At 39.5% G+C, this 12,945-nt stretch overlaps 2 protein-coding genes across 2 annotated transcripts; both read right to left on the bottom strand.

Annotated features, from left to right (window-relative positions):
• Nucleotides 1-678: 678 nt before the first annotated feature.
• On the bottom strand, nucleotides 679-2,028 carry LOC138907489 (uncharacterized). The gene is made up of 2 exons (XM_070198088.1): nucleotides 1,689-2,028; nucleotides 679-998 (listed from the first exon to the last, which is right to left on the bottom strand). Exons 1-2 carry the CDS (start codon nucleotides 2,026-2,028, stop codon nucleotides 679-681), a joined length of 660 nt encoding a protein of 219 aa, XP_070054189.1.
• Nucleotides 2,029-8,583: 6,555 nt separating this feature from the next.
• LOC138907490 (uncharacterized) lies at nucleotides 8,584-9,372 on the bottom strand. The gene has a single exon (XM_070198089.1). It carries the CDS (start codon nucleotides 9,370-9,372, stop codon nucleotides 8,584-8,586), a length of 789 nt encoding a protein of 262 aa, XP_070054190.1.
• Between the last annotated feature and the right edge of the window lie 3,573 nt (nucleotides 9,373-12,945).

Consider the following 12,945-nt stretch of genomic DNA (forward strand, 5'->3'; position numbering starts at 1 on the left):
CCCGGCCAAACCAAGGAAACTCCGGATCTGAGTAGTTGAAGATGGTCTGGGCCAACTTTGAACTGCTTTAATCTTCTTCAGATCTACCTTGATCCCCTTACACGACACCAAATGACCCAAAAACGCCACCGAATCAAGCCAGAAATCACACTTTGAGAATATTGCATATAACTTCTTCTCTCTCAAGGTCTGAGGCACGATCCTCAGGTGCTGCTCATGATCTTCCCGGCTGCGAGAGTACAACAAGATGTCATCAATAAACATACTGATGAATGAATCGAGATATGGTCGGAATACACTGTTCATTAGGTGCATAAATATTGCTGGGGCATTGGTCAGCCCAAATGACATTAAAAGGAACTTGTAGTGACCATACCGAGTGTTAAAGGCAGTTTTAGGAATAATTGGATCCTGAATCTTCATATGATGCTACCCTTATCGTAAATCAATCTTTGAGAACACTCTAGCACCTTGTAGCTGATCAAATAAGTCATCAATGCACGACAATGAATACTTGTTCTTCACTGTAACCTTGTTCAACTGCCGATAATCAATACACATGCGCACAAAACCATCCTTCTTCTTCACAAACAAATCTGGAGCACTCCAAGGCGACACACTAGGCCGAATGAAACCCTTATCAAGCAACTCTTGTAATTGCTCTTTTAACTCCTTCAACTACGCTGGGGCTATACGATATAGTGGAATAGAAATGGGCTGAGTGCCTGGCAACAAGTCAATACCAAAATCGATATCTCTATCAGGTGGCATGCCCGATAGATCTGCTGAAAATACATCTGGAAAGTCTCTCACTACCGAAACTGACTCAATGGTAGGAGTATCAGCATTGACATCTAGATATGCATCACACCCCTTCTTAACCATCCACTGAGACTTTAGAAATGACACAACCCTGCTCGGAATATAATCCAATACACCCCTCCACTCTAACCATGGAAAACCTGGCATAGCCAATGCCACAGTCTTGGCGTGATAATCTAGAATAGCATGATAGGATGAAAACCAGTCCATACCCAAGATCACATCAAATTCTACCATACTGAGTAATAATAGATCAACTCTGGTCTCAAAACCACCAATAACAACTAAACATGACCGACACACATGATCCACAATAATAAAATCTCCCATATACGTGGACACATAAATAGGAGGACTCAAAGAGTCACAAGATATAACCAAATACAGAGCAAAGTAAGATGAAACACATGAATAAGTGGATTGTGAATCAAATAAGACCTTTGCATCTTTATGGCAAACCGGAACCATATCTTTAATGACTGCCTCTGTCCTACCCAAAAAAGCATAGAATCTATCCCGGCCTCCCCTTCTAGGGCGACCTCTACCCGCTCGTTCCCCACCCCTAGCAGGCTATGCGGGTGGAGTGGCAACTCGAGCAATAACCATGGCCTGTGAAGTTTGTGGACCTGACTGAATTCGGGGAGCCTGAGGAGTCTGTGGAGGTGCACCCTTCCTGAGTTTGGGGCAGTCTCTAACCATATAGCGGGTATCACCTCACTCAAAATAAGCTCTCAGTGGGTGTGGCTGCTGGTACTACCTCAGGCTTGGTCGGTTGGACTGACCGTTGAAGGTACCACGTGCAGGAGGCGCACTAGAAAATGGCTAAGCAAAATGCGCAACTTGAGACCCCGGGATAGCCGGAGTACCACTAGAAGCTGGAAGTGCTGAATGAACTGGACGACTCACATAGCATCTGCCATGACGGGCTGTAACTATAGCGTGGCCACCACTAAATCCTCCCGTACCTCGAGGCCTTTTGGCCTCCCTGTCCTCTCTCTCACGGCCCTGTATACCCTCCAACCTTTGTGCCATCTCTACCACCTGCTGATATGGGGTATCTATCTCAAACTCTCTAGCCATGTTGAACCTAATACCATCGTTGAGCCCCTCGATGAATCGGCAGATTCGCTCCCTAACTGTAGAAACTAAAGTAGGTGCATGTCTGGACAAATCATTGAAGGTGACAGCATACTCTGACACAGACATAGTAACCTAGCGTAGCTGATCAAACTCCACGCGCCATGCATCTCGAAGGGTTTGGGGAACTCTCCCTCTCAAGAACTTCTCTGAAAATCGAGTCCATGTAAGTGAAGTTGCATCGGCTGGGCTACCTTCCTTATAAACCTGCCACCACTGATATGCTGCTCCCGACAATTGGAATGTAGTGAAAGTAACTCCGCTCGTTTCCACAATACCCATGGTGCAGAGAATACGATGGAACATCTCTAGAAAATCTTGAGCATGCTCTGAAGCTAAGACACTGAAGGCAGGAAGGTGATACTTCTTGAACCTCTCAAGTCTAAGCTCCTCCTCCTTAGGTACCCCTGCCCTTACCTCGGGCTTAACCGGAACAACAAGTTGCATTGGCATAACCATGGGGACCTGATCAGCATGGACCCGCTGCACTGGAGTACTAGCCATGAGAATCTGAGCTCGTCCCTGATCCTGAGATTTGGCTGGTGCAAGTTGAATCAACCTCGCATGAGCTAGCGTACCGAACATGCTCAAGAAATGTGCGAGGGTCTCCTGAAGTGTAGGGGTGGCAATAGGAGCCTCGAGTGCCTGTTCCGCAACTGGAGCTACTGGTGGCTCCTCTGTCACAACTCAGGCAGGTGCTCTAATTGCACCACGTGCCCTTCATCGGCCTCTGTCCCGGCCCTATCCTCTTATGGATCTAGCAAGGGGCGTGGGTGTCTGATCGTCGGATCCAACAGTGCGTGTCCTCACCATCTGTGAGAGCATAAGGAGTCAAAGATTTAAATTTTGAAGTCAACCAATTTGCATGACAAGGAATCAAAGAAGTGGAGTTTTCCTAATAGTTCTGTAGCCTCTCGAAGATAAGTACAGACGTCTCCGAACCGATTCGTAAGACTCTTCTAAACCTGCTTATGAATTGTAACACCTATAAACCTAGAGCTCTGATACTAACTTGTCACGATCCCAATTTTCCTCCTTAGGGTGTCGTGATGTCACCTTGTCTCTAAGACTATATAAGCCTAACAAATGAGATATTATGACAAAAATAAAAGCTAAGACATGATATAAACTAACATTTCTCATAAATATCTCTATAACTGAAACAAAACTACAATGCTCTCAAAACTCGGTGAGATTGAGTCATAAGCTCTACAGAATAACTAGAATGTCTACTACAATATTGTCTGAATGCGAAATACAACAAAAAAGAAAAATAAGGGATGGTCACTCTGAGGCCTGCGGATGCCGAGCAGGTATACCTTGAAGTCTTCGGGAAATCAGCTACCACCAATCACTAGCATCCAAAACGAGCAGACGTACCTAGATCTGCACATAACGATGTGCAGAAATATAGTATAAGTACACTATAATGGTACCCAGTAAGTATTAAGTCTAACCTCGGTAGAGTAGTGATGAGGCCAGGCCAAGACACCTACTAGAATATAAATAGCAGAATGAAAACATAATAACGAGAATTAAAGGTAGGCGAAGAAATAACTGATACGAAACAAGTTAATAACATAGACTCACGCCAGAATTGTAAGCACATAGATAACATAAAGGAAACAATTAAAGAGAACCACCACACTCAAATACATATCCAAACCGATAAGTCAAGGAAGAATAAAAGCAACAAGAAGTGTTTCACCAATAACGCGTACAACATGAGATAAACAACAGGAATCACAACCGAGGTACCGCTTCGTGTACCACAAGAATCACAACCGAGGTACTGCCTTGTATACAACAAGAATAACAAACGAGGTGCCATCTCGTACTCACATCTTTCAATTTAAATCACAATATTTTCTTATATCGCCGCGTGAGCCTTACATTTAAATGGTTTTTGAAATATTTTTTCCCGAAATAGCTACACGCACTTTATCCCACCATATGACGCCGCGTGGCATCAAGTAATCCCCTTACAAGCAGCACGTACATAAGTCCCACATTATGCCGTCACATGCACATTAACCCCTATCCTTATACCGCCACATGCTCATCAATTTCATATCACAAGCATCAATATCACATCACAATAATAACTCGCACCACAAGTGCCCATATGCCACAACTTGCCAACAATTAATAATATAAATAGTTTCACAATAATAGCCCATGGCTCAACCATAATATGTACAAAAATATCAACAATAACAATGAAAGTAAATCTCTCAACAAGAAGGATAACCCCAACAATTAACAATTTCGACTCAATGTGATAATGACTTTCACAACTTCAACAACAATAACTCAACAATGAGAGAGATAATGTATAACCACAATATTAAATCAGAATAACTCACAATGGAAGAGATAACATGTAACGATGACTTCAAATAAGGATAATCAACAATGGAAGAGATAATATGTAACAATGACTTCAAATAATGATAGTTCAACAATGGAGGAATAACATGTAACAATGACTTCAAATTAGGATAAATCAACAATGGAAGAGGTAATTGTTGACACTCAATTTTTACCCTCCGTATTTTAAAATTAACTTTTGTAGGCTTCCTAGTAAATAAATGACAAAAATATAATTTTTGCACATTATTTGGCTTTAATGCAATCCATTGATAATTACTCCTATTTTCACAAAATATAGGAATTTTTATAATTTTATTTCAATTAGTTAAATACTACTACTTTTGTGCATTTTTTAATAATTAAAATAATTTATTGATAATTATCCTATTTTTCAAATATTAGGATATTCTATCAATTTACTATATTTTCAAAAATAAGATAATAATTACTACGACACAATTGTAGTAGTTATATTTTGAAATAAATATTACAAGGTTTTTAATTAAAAAATCATTTTCTAATTTATAGTATTGTCTAGCCATTATATGGAAGCCGGTAGAATTAATTTTAAATATAAAATTTAATATCCCGTCAATGTCCGATGCGACGACGCATTTGATGTGACATTTGACATGACCTGACATGCGATGTGATAAGTCACATTTATGTGACAAGTCATATTGATGTGATATTTTATTCAATGGGTAAAGACCCACTTATTTTATTTTACTCTCAAATCTTAATTCCTAAGTCTCCCACCCATACACACTATAAATAATACACTACACACAACACATTTTTGGGGACCATCAAATACTTTAAGGGGCTGAAACCCTAATTTTCATTTCAATCTTTCGCTCTCAAACTTGAGAAATACCGGCCGCACAACCCCTAAGCTCTCCATTCTAGATACCGGATTTAGCCGCCGGCGATGGCTTGGAAATGGCATCTACCTCCCTCACCATATATCAAACCCCATTTCTCTTTGCCAAATGCCAGAATCCGGCGAGTCAGCAGCCACCGATGACTGTTTTTCCCTACCTCTGCTCTCATCTCCCGCTTCGCCCTTCCCCTCTTTCTTCCCTTCGCTACCCCATCAAATTTCTACTAGAATCACCGATGAGCTCACTGAAAACAGCGACAAGCAGTAGCAAGTGGCCAAAATGCGTCGTGGGTCTCAGATGTATTTGGAATCGCGATTTTCTGGCGACTCCTTGCGCTCGCCGTTTGGTGTCATTCTGGAAGCTGTTGTGGTAGTGATGCCGTCACCGGTGACCTTCTTTATGAATATTAAAAAAAATTGGTTTTTTTTAATACCAAATTATAAGTATCGACCGATAGAACAGTAATTGGAGTGAAAAGAGAAGAAGGAAAGGAAGAAGAAGAGAGGAAGCAGGGAATGAGAGAGGAAATAAGGAAATCCTTAGCATTCAAAACATATATTTTCCACTTACAATTCTTCTATTTATATATCTATTACAAGGAATTCAAATGAAATTCAAAGGAAGAGCAAAATAGCTGAAAATGCAATTAACTAACTTTCCCGCTATTATTGATTTTGAATTTTCGGCAATAATTGCATGGTAAGCCTAACTGCTGACCTAAATGGCATCTTAGCTGACATCTGAGCTGGCATTAAACCCCTTAGTAGCTGAAATATATGTATCAATACTCCTTCGATGTGTCCTCAAGGGTAAATTGTGAAAACCTGGTACGCAAATTTTAAGCAAACTCCCAAGTAGCTTGAGCTACATCTAAATCCTTCCATTTGATCAAACATTGGGCAACAACCTTGTTTCCCTTCTTTATAAGTCACCTTGCTAATACTGCTTCAGGAGAAGGGCATAAAGGACTAGCCAAGTCCAAAACAGGAGGATGAACAATAGTGGAAGGCAGGGCATAGTAGAACTTGAGTTGAGAAATATGAAACTTAGGGTGAAGTTGGACCTTAGCAGGGAAGAGAAGTTTATAGGCAACAAACCCCACCCTTTCTACAATAGGATATGGACCAAAATATTTGGATGTCAACTTGTGATAGGGAGATATGAAAAGTGTGGATTGTCTATAAGACTGGAGTTTAACAAATACCCAATTGCCCACCTTAAATTCTCGATCAGATCTATGACTATTATCATGTGCTTGCGTCCTTATTTGAGCTCTGCCTAAATGAAATTTGGCTAGTTGAAGTTTAAATTCCCTGACCAGCAGAATTTCTTCAACAGCATCAATGGAGGAATCACCAGGGAGGTAAGGTAAATGTAGAGGAGAAGGATATCCATATAAGAGTTCAAAAGGAGTGGTTTGAATAGCAGAGTGAGGGGTGGAATTGTACCACCATTCAGCTAAGGACAAGAAGGAGAACTAATCTGTAGGAGAATCAGTGCAAAAACATCTTAAGTAGGTTTCCAAACACATATTGAGCACCTCACTTTGACCATCAGTCTGTGGATGATAGGCTGTTGAAGTCTGTAGGGTGCCTCCTTGAACTGATAAAAATGCCTTCCAAAAGGAACTGATGAAGATAGGATCCCTGTCACTTGTGATAGAAGTTAGAAAACCATAAAGTTTAGAGATGGTGTCCATGAAAACAGGTGCAAGAGTTTGGGCAGTGTAAGGGTGAGCAAGGGCAACAAAATGTCCATACTTGGTGACCCCGACAACAATTACCCAAATGACAGTTTTACCTCTAGACTTAGGTAATCCCTCTATGAAGTCCATATTAATGTCAGTCCAAGGTGTAGCAGGTATGGGCAATGGTTGTAGGAACCTCGGATAGGCAGAAGTGTCATATTTGTTCCTTTGGCAAGTATCACAGCTATGTACAAAATCCAATGTCATTTCTAATCCCCTTCCAATAAAAGTAGGCCATCACCTTCCTGGTAGTAGCATAAACACCAGAATGGCCCCCAGAAGGAGTGGAGTACCATAAAGTTAAGATCTTCTTCCGTAGGATTTCATCATGCCCCACCACAAGCTTCCCTTTTCTCCTTAGTTGAGCATTGATCCAAGTAAAGTATTTTTTAGGTGTCTGTGCTAGAGATGCAATGAGAGCCTTAAGCTCAGGGTCAGTTTCCCAGCTATCTGAAATAGCTTGCCATAAGTCAGCCTGAACAGATAATACCATCGAGGCCATCAATTCAGCACCATCCACCCTTGAGAGTGAATCTGCAGCAACATTCTCCTTCCCCTTTTTGTACTGGATTTAGAAATCAAAAGGAAGTAACTTAGCAAACCATCTAAGTTGTGAATTAGTGTGTAACTTATGCTCCAGTAAGTACTTCAAGGCCTTTTGATCAGTCTTCACAATAAAGTGCTGGCCAAGCAACTAATGAGACCATTTAGTGACAACAAAAACTAAAGCAAGCAGTTCTCTTTCATAAACAGACAGGGAAATATGTCTGGGAACCAATCCCTTACTCATGAAGGCTATAGGATGACCAAGCTGTATCAAAATAACTCCAATGCCAGTACGACTAGCATCTGTCTCAACCACAAAGGGAATAGAATAATCAGGCAAAGCTAAGACAGGTGCAGTTGTGAGGGCCAACTTTAGTGCATCAAAGGCTTGAGCAGCAGCTACAGACCACTTGAAATTATCCTTCCTTAAGAGCTCAGTTAATGGTCGACTAATAAGATCATAACCTTTAATGAACTTCATGTAATAACCTGCATGCCCTAGGAAGCCCCTTAGTTATTTGATTGTAGTAGGAGTAGGCCATTGTTAAAATATAGTGATCTTCTTAGGATCTATAGAAACCCCTTCATTAGATATGAAGTTGCCCAGATACTCCACTTTAGATACTCCAAAAACACACTTAGAATGTTTGGCTAATAAACTGTTATGAACCATGATATCAAACACATGCTGTAAATGAGAAGCATGGTCCTGTAAAATCTTACTATATATTAAGATGTCATCAAAGAAAACTAAAATAAATTTTCTCAAAAATTGCTGGAATAAGTGGTTCATGAGACACTGGAAAGTAGAAGGAGCATTGGTTAAGCCCAATGGCATAACCAAATACTCATAATGGCCAATGTGAGTTTTGAAGGCTGTTTTAGGTATGTCAGCTAGTACCATTCTTATTTGATGATAGCCTGATCGAAGGTCAATTTTGAAAAATATCACGGCTCCTGCTAACTCATCTAATAGATCATCTATAATAGGAATAGGGAGCTTATCCTTGACAGTGCATTGATTCAATTCCTTGTAATCCACACATAACCTCTAGGTTCCATCCTTCTTGCCCACTAACACCACTGGGATGCAAAAGGACTGTAACTATACTGGATCACACCTTGCTGCAACATGTCTTTAACCAGTTTCTCAATAATGTCTTTCTTCAGAGAAGAGTACCTGTAAGGTCTAATGTTGATAGGTTTAGACCCAGGCTGTAAGGGAATACTATGATCAAATGTGCCTTTCTGTGAAGGTAAAGTTGTTGGCTCTGCAAACACCTGTTGGTACTGGTTGAGAAGGTCATCAATAATAGCAGGAACATGGATTTCCTTGGACAAATGTAATGCATTAAGCTGATCATCTGTTGTTGGCTTAGGTTCAACAACTAAGACTTGTAGCACAAAGAGCTGAACCTGCTCTCCATTCATTTTGCTAATAGCCTTGGTGCTAAAAAATTTGCATTCTTCATAGACACCCTTCAGCAGGTGGAACTTGCCTTGATAAGTAAAGGACATAGTTAAGTCAGTGTAGTCCTTGGTGACTGGTCCCAGTGTCTTCATCCACAAGGCTCCCAAAACTAAATCATACTTTCCAACTGGAAAGACTATAAGGTCTGAAGAGTAAGATGTACCAGGTAACATCCATTGGAAATTCCTTACTACTCCAGAGGTAGCCTCCATAGAATTGTTACCAAAACTAACATATCCAACCTTAGTAGGAGAGATCTGGCAACTAAGTCTCTTAGAAGATTTACAATCTATAAAGTTGTGAGTACTTTCCCCATCCAAAAGAATTTGTAATGGCCTTTTGTTACTGTACCCAGTCACATGTATGGTTTGGGCACCCTGTATTCCACTCATTGCACATAAAGAAATCATAGGAGGATCACTTTTAGTAACAGACTAGTCTTCATTAGTAGCATCACCTTCTGCCTTTGGTGTTGCTTCCTCTGAGCATTCATCATCTCCATAATCCAAATCCAATACAAACAATTGCTTTGGAAGTGCACATTTATGGCTAGGTGAATATTTCTCATCACAGAAGTAACATAAGCCCTGTGCTCTCTTAGCTTGCATTTCAGCAGGAGAGATTGTCCTCCTATTCTTAGGAACAACTGAAGCTCGGGGAGCAGGTAAAGCTAGCTTAGTTGTTGGAGCAGGACTGGTAAGGTGTGGTCTGGCTGGTGAAGAATCATAGGTAGGTCACCTTATGGCAAAGGAAGAATGTCCACCAGAATTGGACCTTTGTGCTCGAGCATTAGCAGCCAAAGTAGCCTCTGCTAACCTAGCTAGCCTATATGTTTTAGATAGAGTCTGAGGTTCATGCATCTTCACAGGATTCACTAATCCATCCTTGAGTCCTCCTAGGAAACAAGAGATAGCTTGGCTCACAGACAAATCGCATTGAGCTAAGAGTCGAGCAAAAGCAAACTGAAATTCCTTAACTGAACCAGTATGTCTCAATTGTTTGAGCTCTAACATTGGATCAGAAAACTCCTCACTAAATGTTTCAACCAAGGTAGCTAAGTATTCATCCAGTTAGGCAGTTCAGGTGATTCATAACATTTTATATAAGACTGGTGCCATTCTAGGGCCTCATTATCCAAGTTCATTGCAACTAAACTCTCTCTTTGATTGGGAGGAGTATTATCAACATAATAGTATTGTTCAATCCGATACAACCAACTTTTCAAATTTTTCCCATTAAAACGAGGGAAAAGAAAGTTATGGCTTCGATTTGTGTTAACACAATAAGGATTGGGACCTAAGATGCCTTGCCCTTATTGGAGCACCTTATCCGTAGCAGTCGAAGTAGATGCACTGTCCTTCGATTGCTGATTCAATTTCCAACCATCAAACGAGTTTTTGAGAGGACTTACCATCTGAAGCAACTCAGCATGTCGTTTGGCCATGTCAGCTCTAAATTCCTGCTGCGTCTGAGCCAATTCTTCCATGAGATCTAGCTGTTGTGCTGCCAGATCTTCATATTGCTCCTGCAAGTCATTGGGTTGAGTTCCTATCACCACATCGATAGCTCTACTCGGTCCCATTGTTTACGAGCTCTGATACCAATTGATACCAAATTATAGGTATGGACCAATATAATAGTAACTGGAGTGAAAAGAGAAGAAGGAAAGGAAGAAGAAGAGAGGAAACAAGGAATAAGAGAGGAAATCAGAAAATCCTTAGCATTCAAAACATGTGTTTCCCACTTACAATTCTCCTATTTATATATCTATTACAAGAAATTCAAAGAAAGAGCAAAATAGCTGAAAATGCAATTAACTAACTTTCCCGCCAGTATTGATTTTGAATTTTCGGCAACAATTGCATGCTAACCCTAACTGCTGGCCTACATGACATCTTAGCTGGCATCTGAGCTGGCATTAAACCCCTTAGTAGTTGAAATATGTGTATCAATTTTATGGGTGGAGCTTAGATCTGAGAAGATCTGGCCGGGTTCTTGAATTTTCCAGCAATTGTACGATTTCCGGCGACTCCTCGCTACTCCACTATTTATGCCATTTCCGGTGATCGCTTGATTATAGCCGAACCTCTATCTCCGGTGGCTTTTGATTGCCTTGTGTTCTTTGACATTGATACAAGCTTGAAAACTAGTCTATGGTGATTTTAAGCGCTGGTTTGAGGTTCCGATTCTTTGTGATGTTATTTGGCCCATAAGTTTAATGTTATACGTGATTTTAGCTTTTCTATTATCACTGATCCGTATGATTTTGCAGCAGCTAGTTGTTTCTTTGATAAGGTGATATGATATGGTTCTTGTGAGGAATCATCGTTTACTACGTTGGACCGGCTACTATAAAATAGAATTTTTGTTATTGGTTTTTACTGTTGCAACATTGTCTTGACAGATTGCTTTCCAATGTTGGTGTCGTTGTTATTTGAGTAAAATGCCATATTAAGGCTGGTGAGAATAAAATTTATGAGGCCTTGTGATGATTTTTGATTGATAAAGGACGAGATACTACACCGTCTCTAAGATCCGGAACAAAAAAACATATTTATGAGATGACGAAAGCTAAAGAAAAACAAAATACGAGAATGTGAATATCCGTACAAAACGGTTGCTCGCCGGAGTTACAACCAAGTCGGTATTCGCATACTAATGTCTTATTGCTATACGACATACGCCGTCTAAGACTCCAAAAATATTTTTAAATCATTTTTTTAAAACAATTTCCAAAAAAATATTTTAAATTATTTTCAAAAGGAAACAATCTTTTACAAAAGTATTTTCAAAGAAAATCATTATTAAATTAGTAATATTTAATTTTGTTTTACATTATATTATCTTACTAAAAAATTTTCTTCTCTTTTACGAGGTACATTCATAATAAGTCGCATTTGAAAGATGATGCCCGGGTCGACTTGATATCCCTGTCGAAACCCCGCTTCGTACTTCCCGTTCTTGGATGTATTCAAATGCAAATCATAGTAAAGTCGTAGATTGATATTATATTTGCTTTCTTGCTTTAATATTATCTATTTGTGAAACGCTTACAGAATTGTATCTAGTTAATAATCGGATTAATCCATAATATTATATGTTACGCGAGCTCATAAAATTTGTGCATATATGTTTGGCTGTTGAATTCATTCAAAATGTGGTTTGTGATTGATATACATCCGCTTAGTTAAATCAGATATACATAAAAATGAAAATATGCCATCTTTCAAAAAATAAAATAAATAATTTTGTCTTTGTCTTACAATTGTGTGAGCACCTTTTCGAATCACTTTATATGTAAATTGTTCTTTAATTGACACAATTAAAGAACAATTTGTGTGAGCACCTTTTCGAATCACCTATTCTTTGAGAAACTTAGGCCTTGTAGTCATATGAGCTTGACTCACACAATTTGTATTTCAAGACCATGACTTTAAAGATGGTCTTAGTTCCTTATTAAATGATGACTCATTTTTTTAGCGCATACATTTCTTCATATTGATACAATAGTTTTCTATCTCAAACATTTTGACACATTCTTCCTATACCACATTCATTCTTGAATCATCAAAATAATTCTTTCACTTTGCTCACTATACATTGGGATAATTCTTTCAAACTTGTAAATATCTACTCATGTGCAAATAAATACTCTTTCCCCTTTTTTTCTCAGTCCTTTAGTATAAGTTTCTTCTTGTTGTGGTCACCCATCTAAAAATTTAAGCTCTAATTATGAGTCCTTACTTAAACATGTGTTTTTTTTTTGAGGAACCTTTCAGTACCACATATATACATTTCAGGCCAAAACTGATATAACACATGACCCCCCAATCCATCCATTGATAGTGGACTCTCTCACTCCACGCGAAGTCATAGTTCACCACACCCGATGATCCATAATATTAACCTTCACAGCTCGTATAAATTAACCAGATGCCAAGGTCCGTTGCACCCCCCACATGATT

The sequence above is a fragment of the Nicotiana tomentosiformis genome, chromosome 3, assembly GCF_000390325.3.
Source record: "Nicotiana tomentosiformis chromosome 3, ASM39032v3, whole genome shotgun sequence".
Lineage (NCBI taxonomy): Eukaryota > Viridiplantae > Streptophyta > Magnoliopsida > Solanales > Solanaceae > Nicotiana > Nicotiana tomentosiformis.

Coding starts and splice junctions, on each gene's coding strand:
- LOC138907489 (XM_070198088.1), bottom strand. CDS start 2,028: ATGTCTGTGTCAGAGTATGCTGTCACCTTCAATGATTTGTCCAGACAT. Junction 999..1,688: donor AGCACTTCCAGCTTCTAGTG/GTACTCCGGCTA, acceptor ATGCTATTCTAG/ATTATCACGCCAAGACTGTG.
- LOC138907490 (XM_070198089.1), bottom strand. CDS start 9,372: ATGAGTGGAATACAGGGTGCCCAAACCATACATGTGACTGGGTACAGT.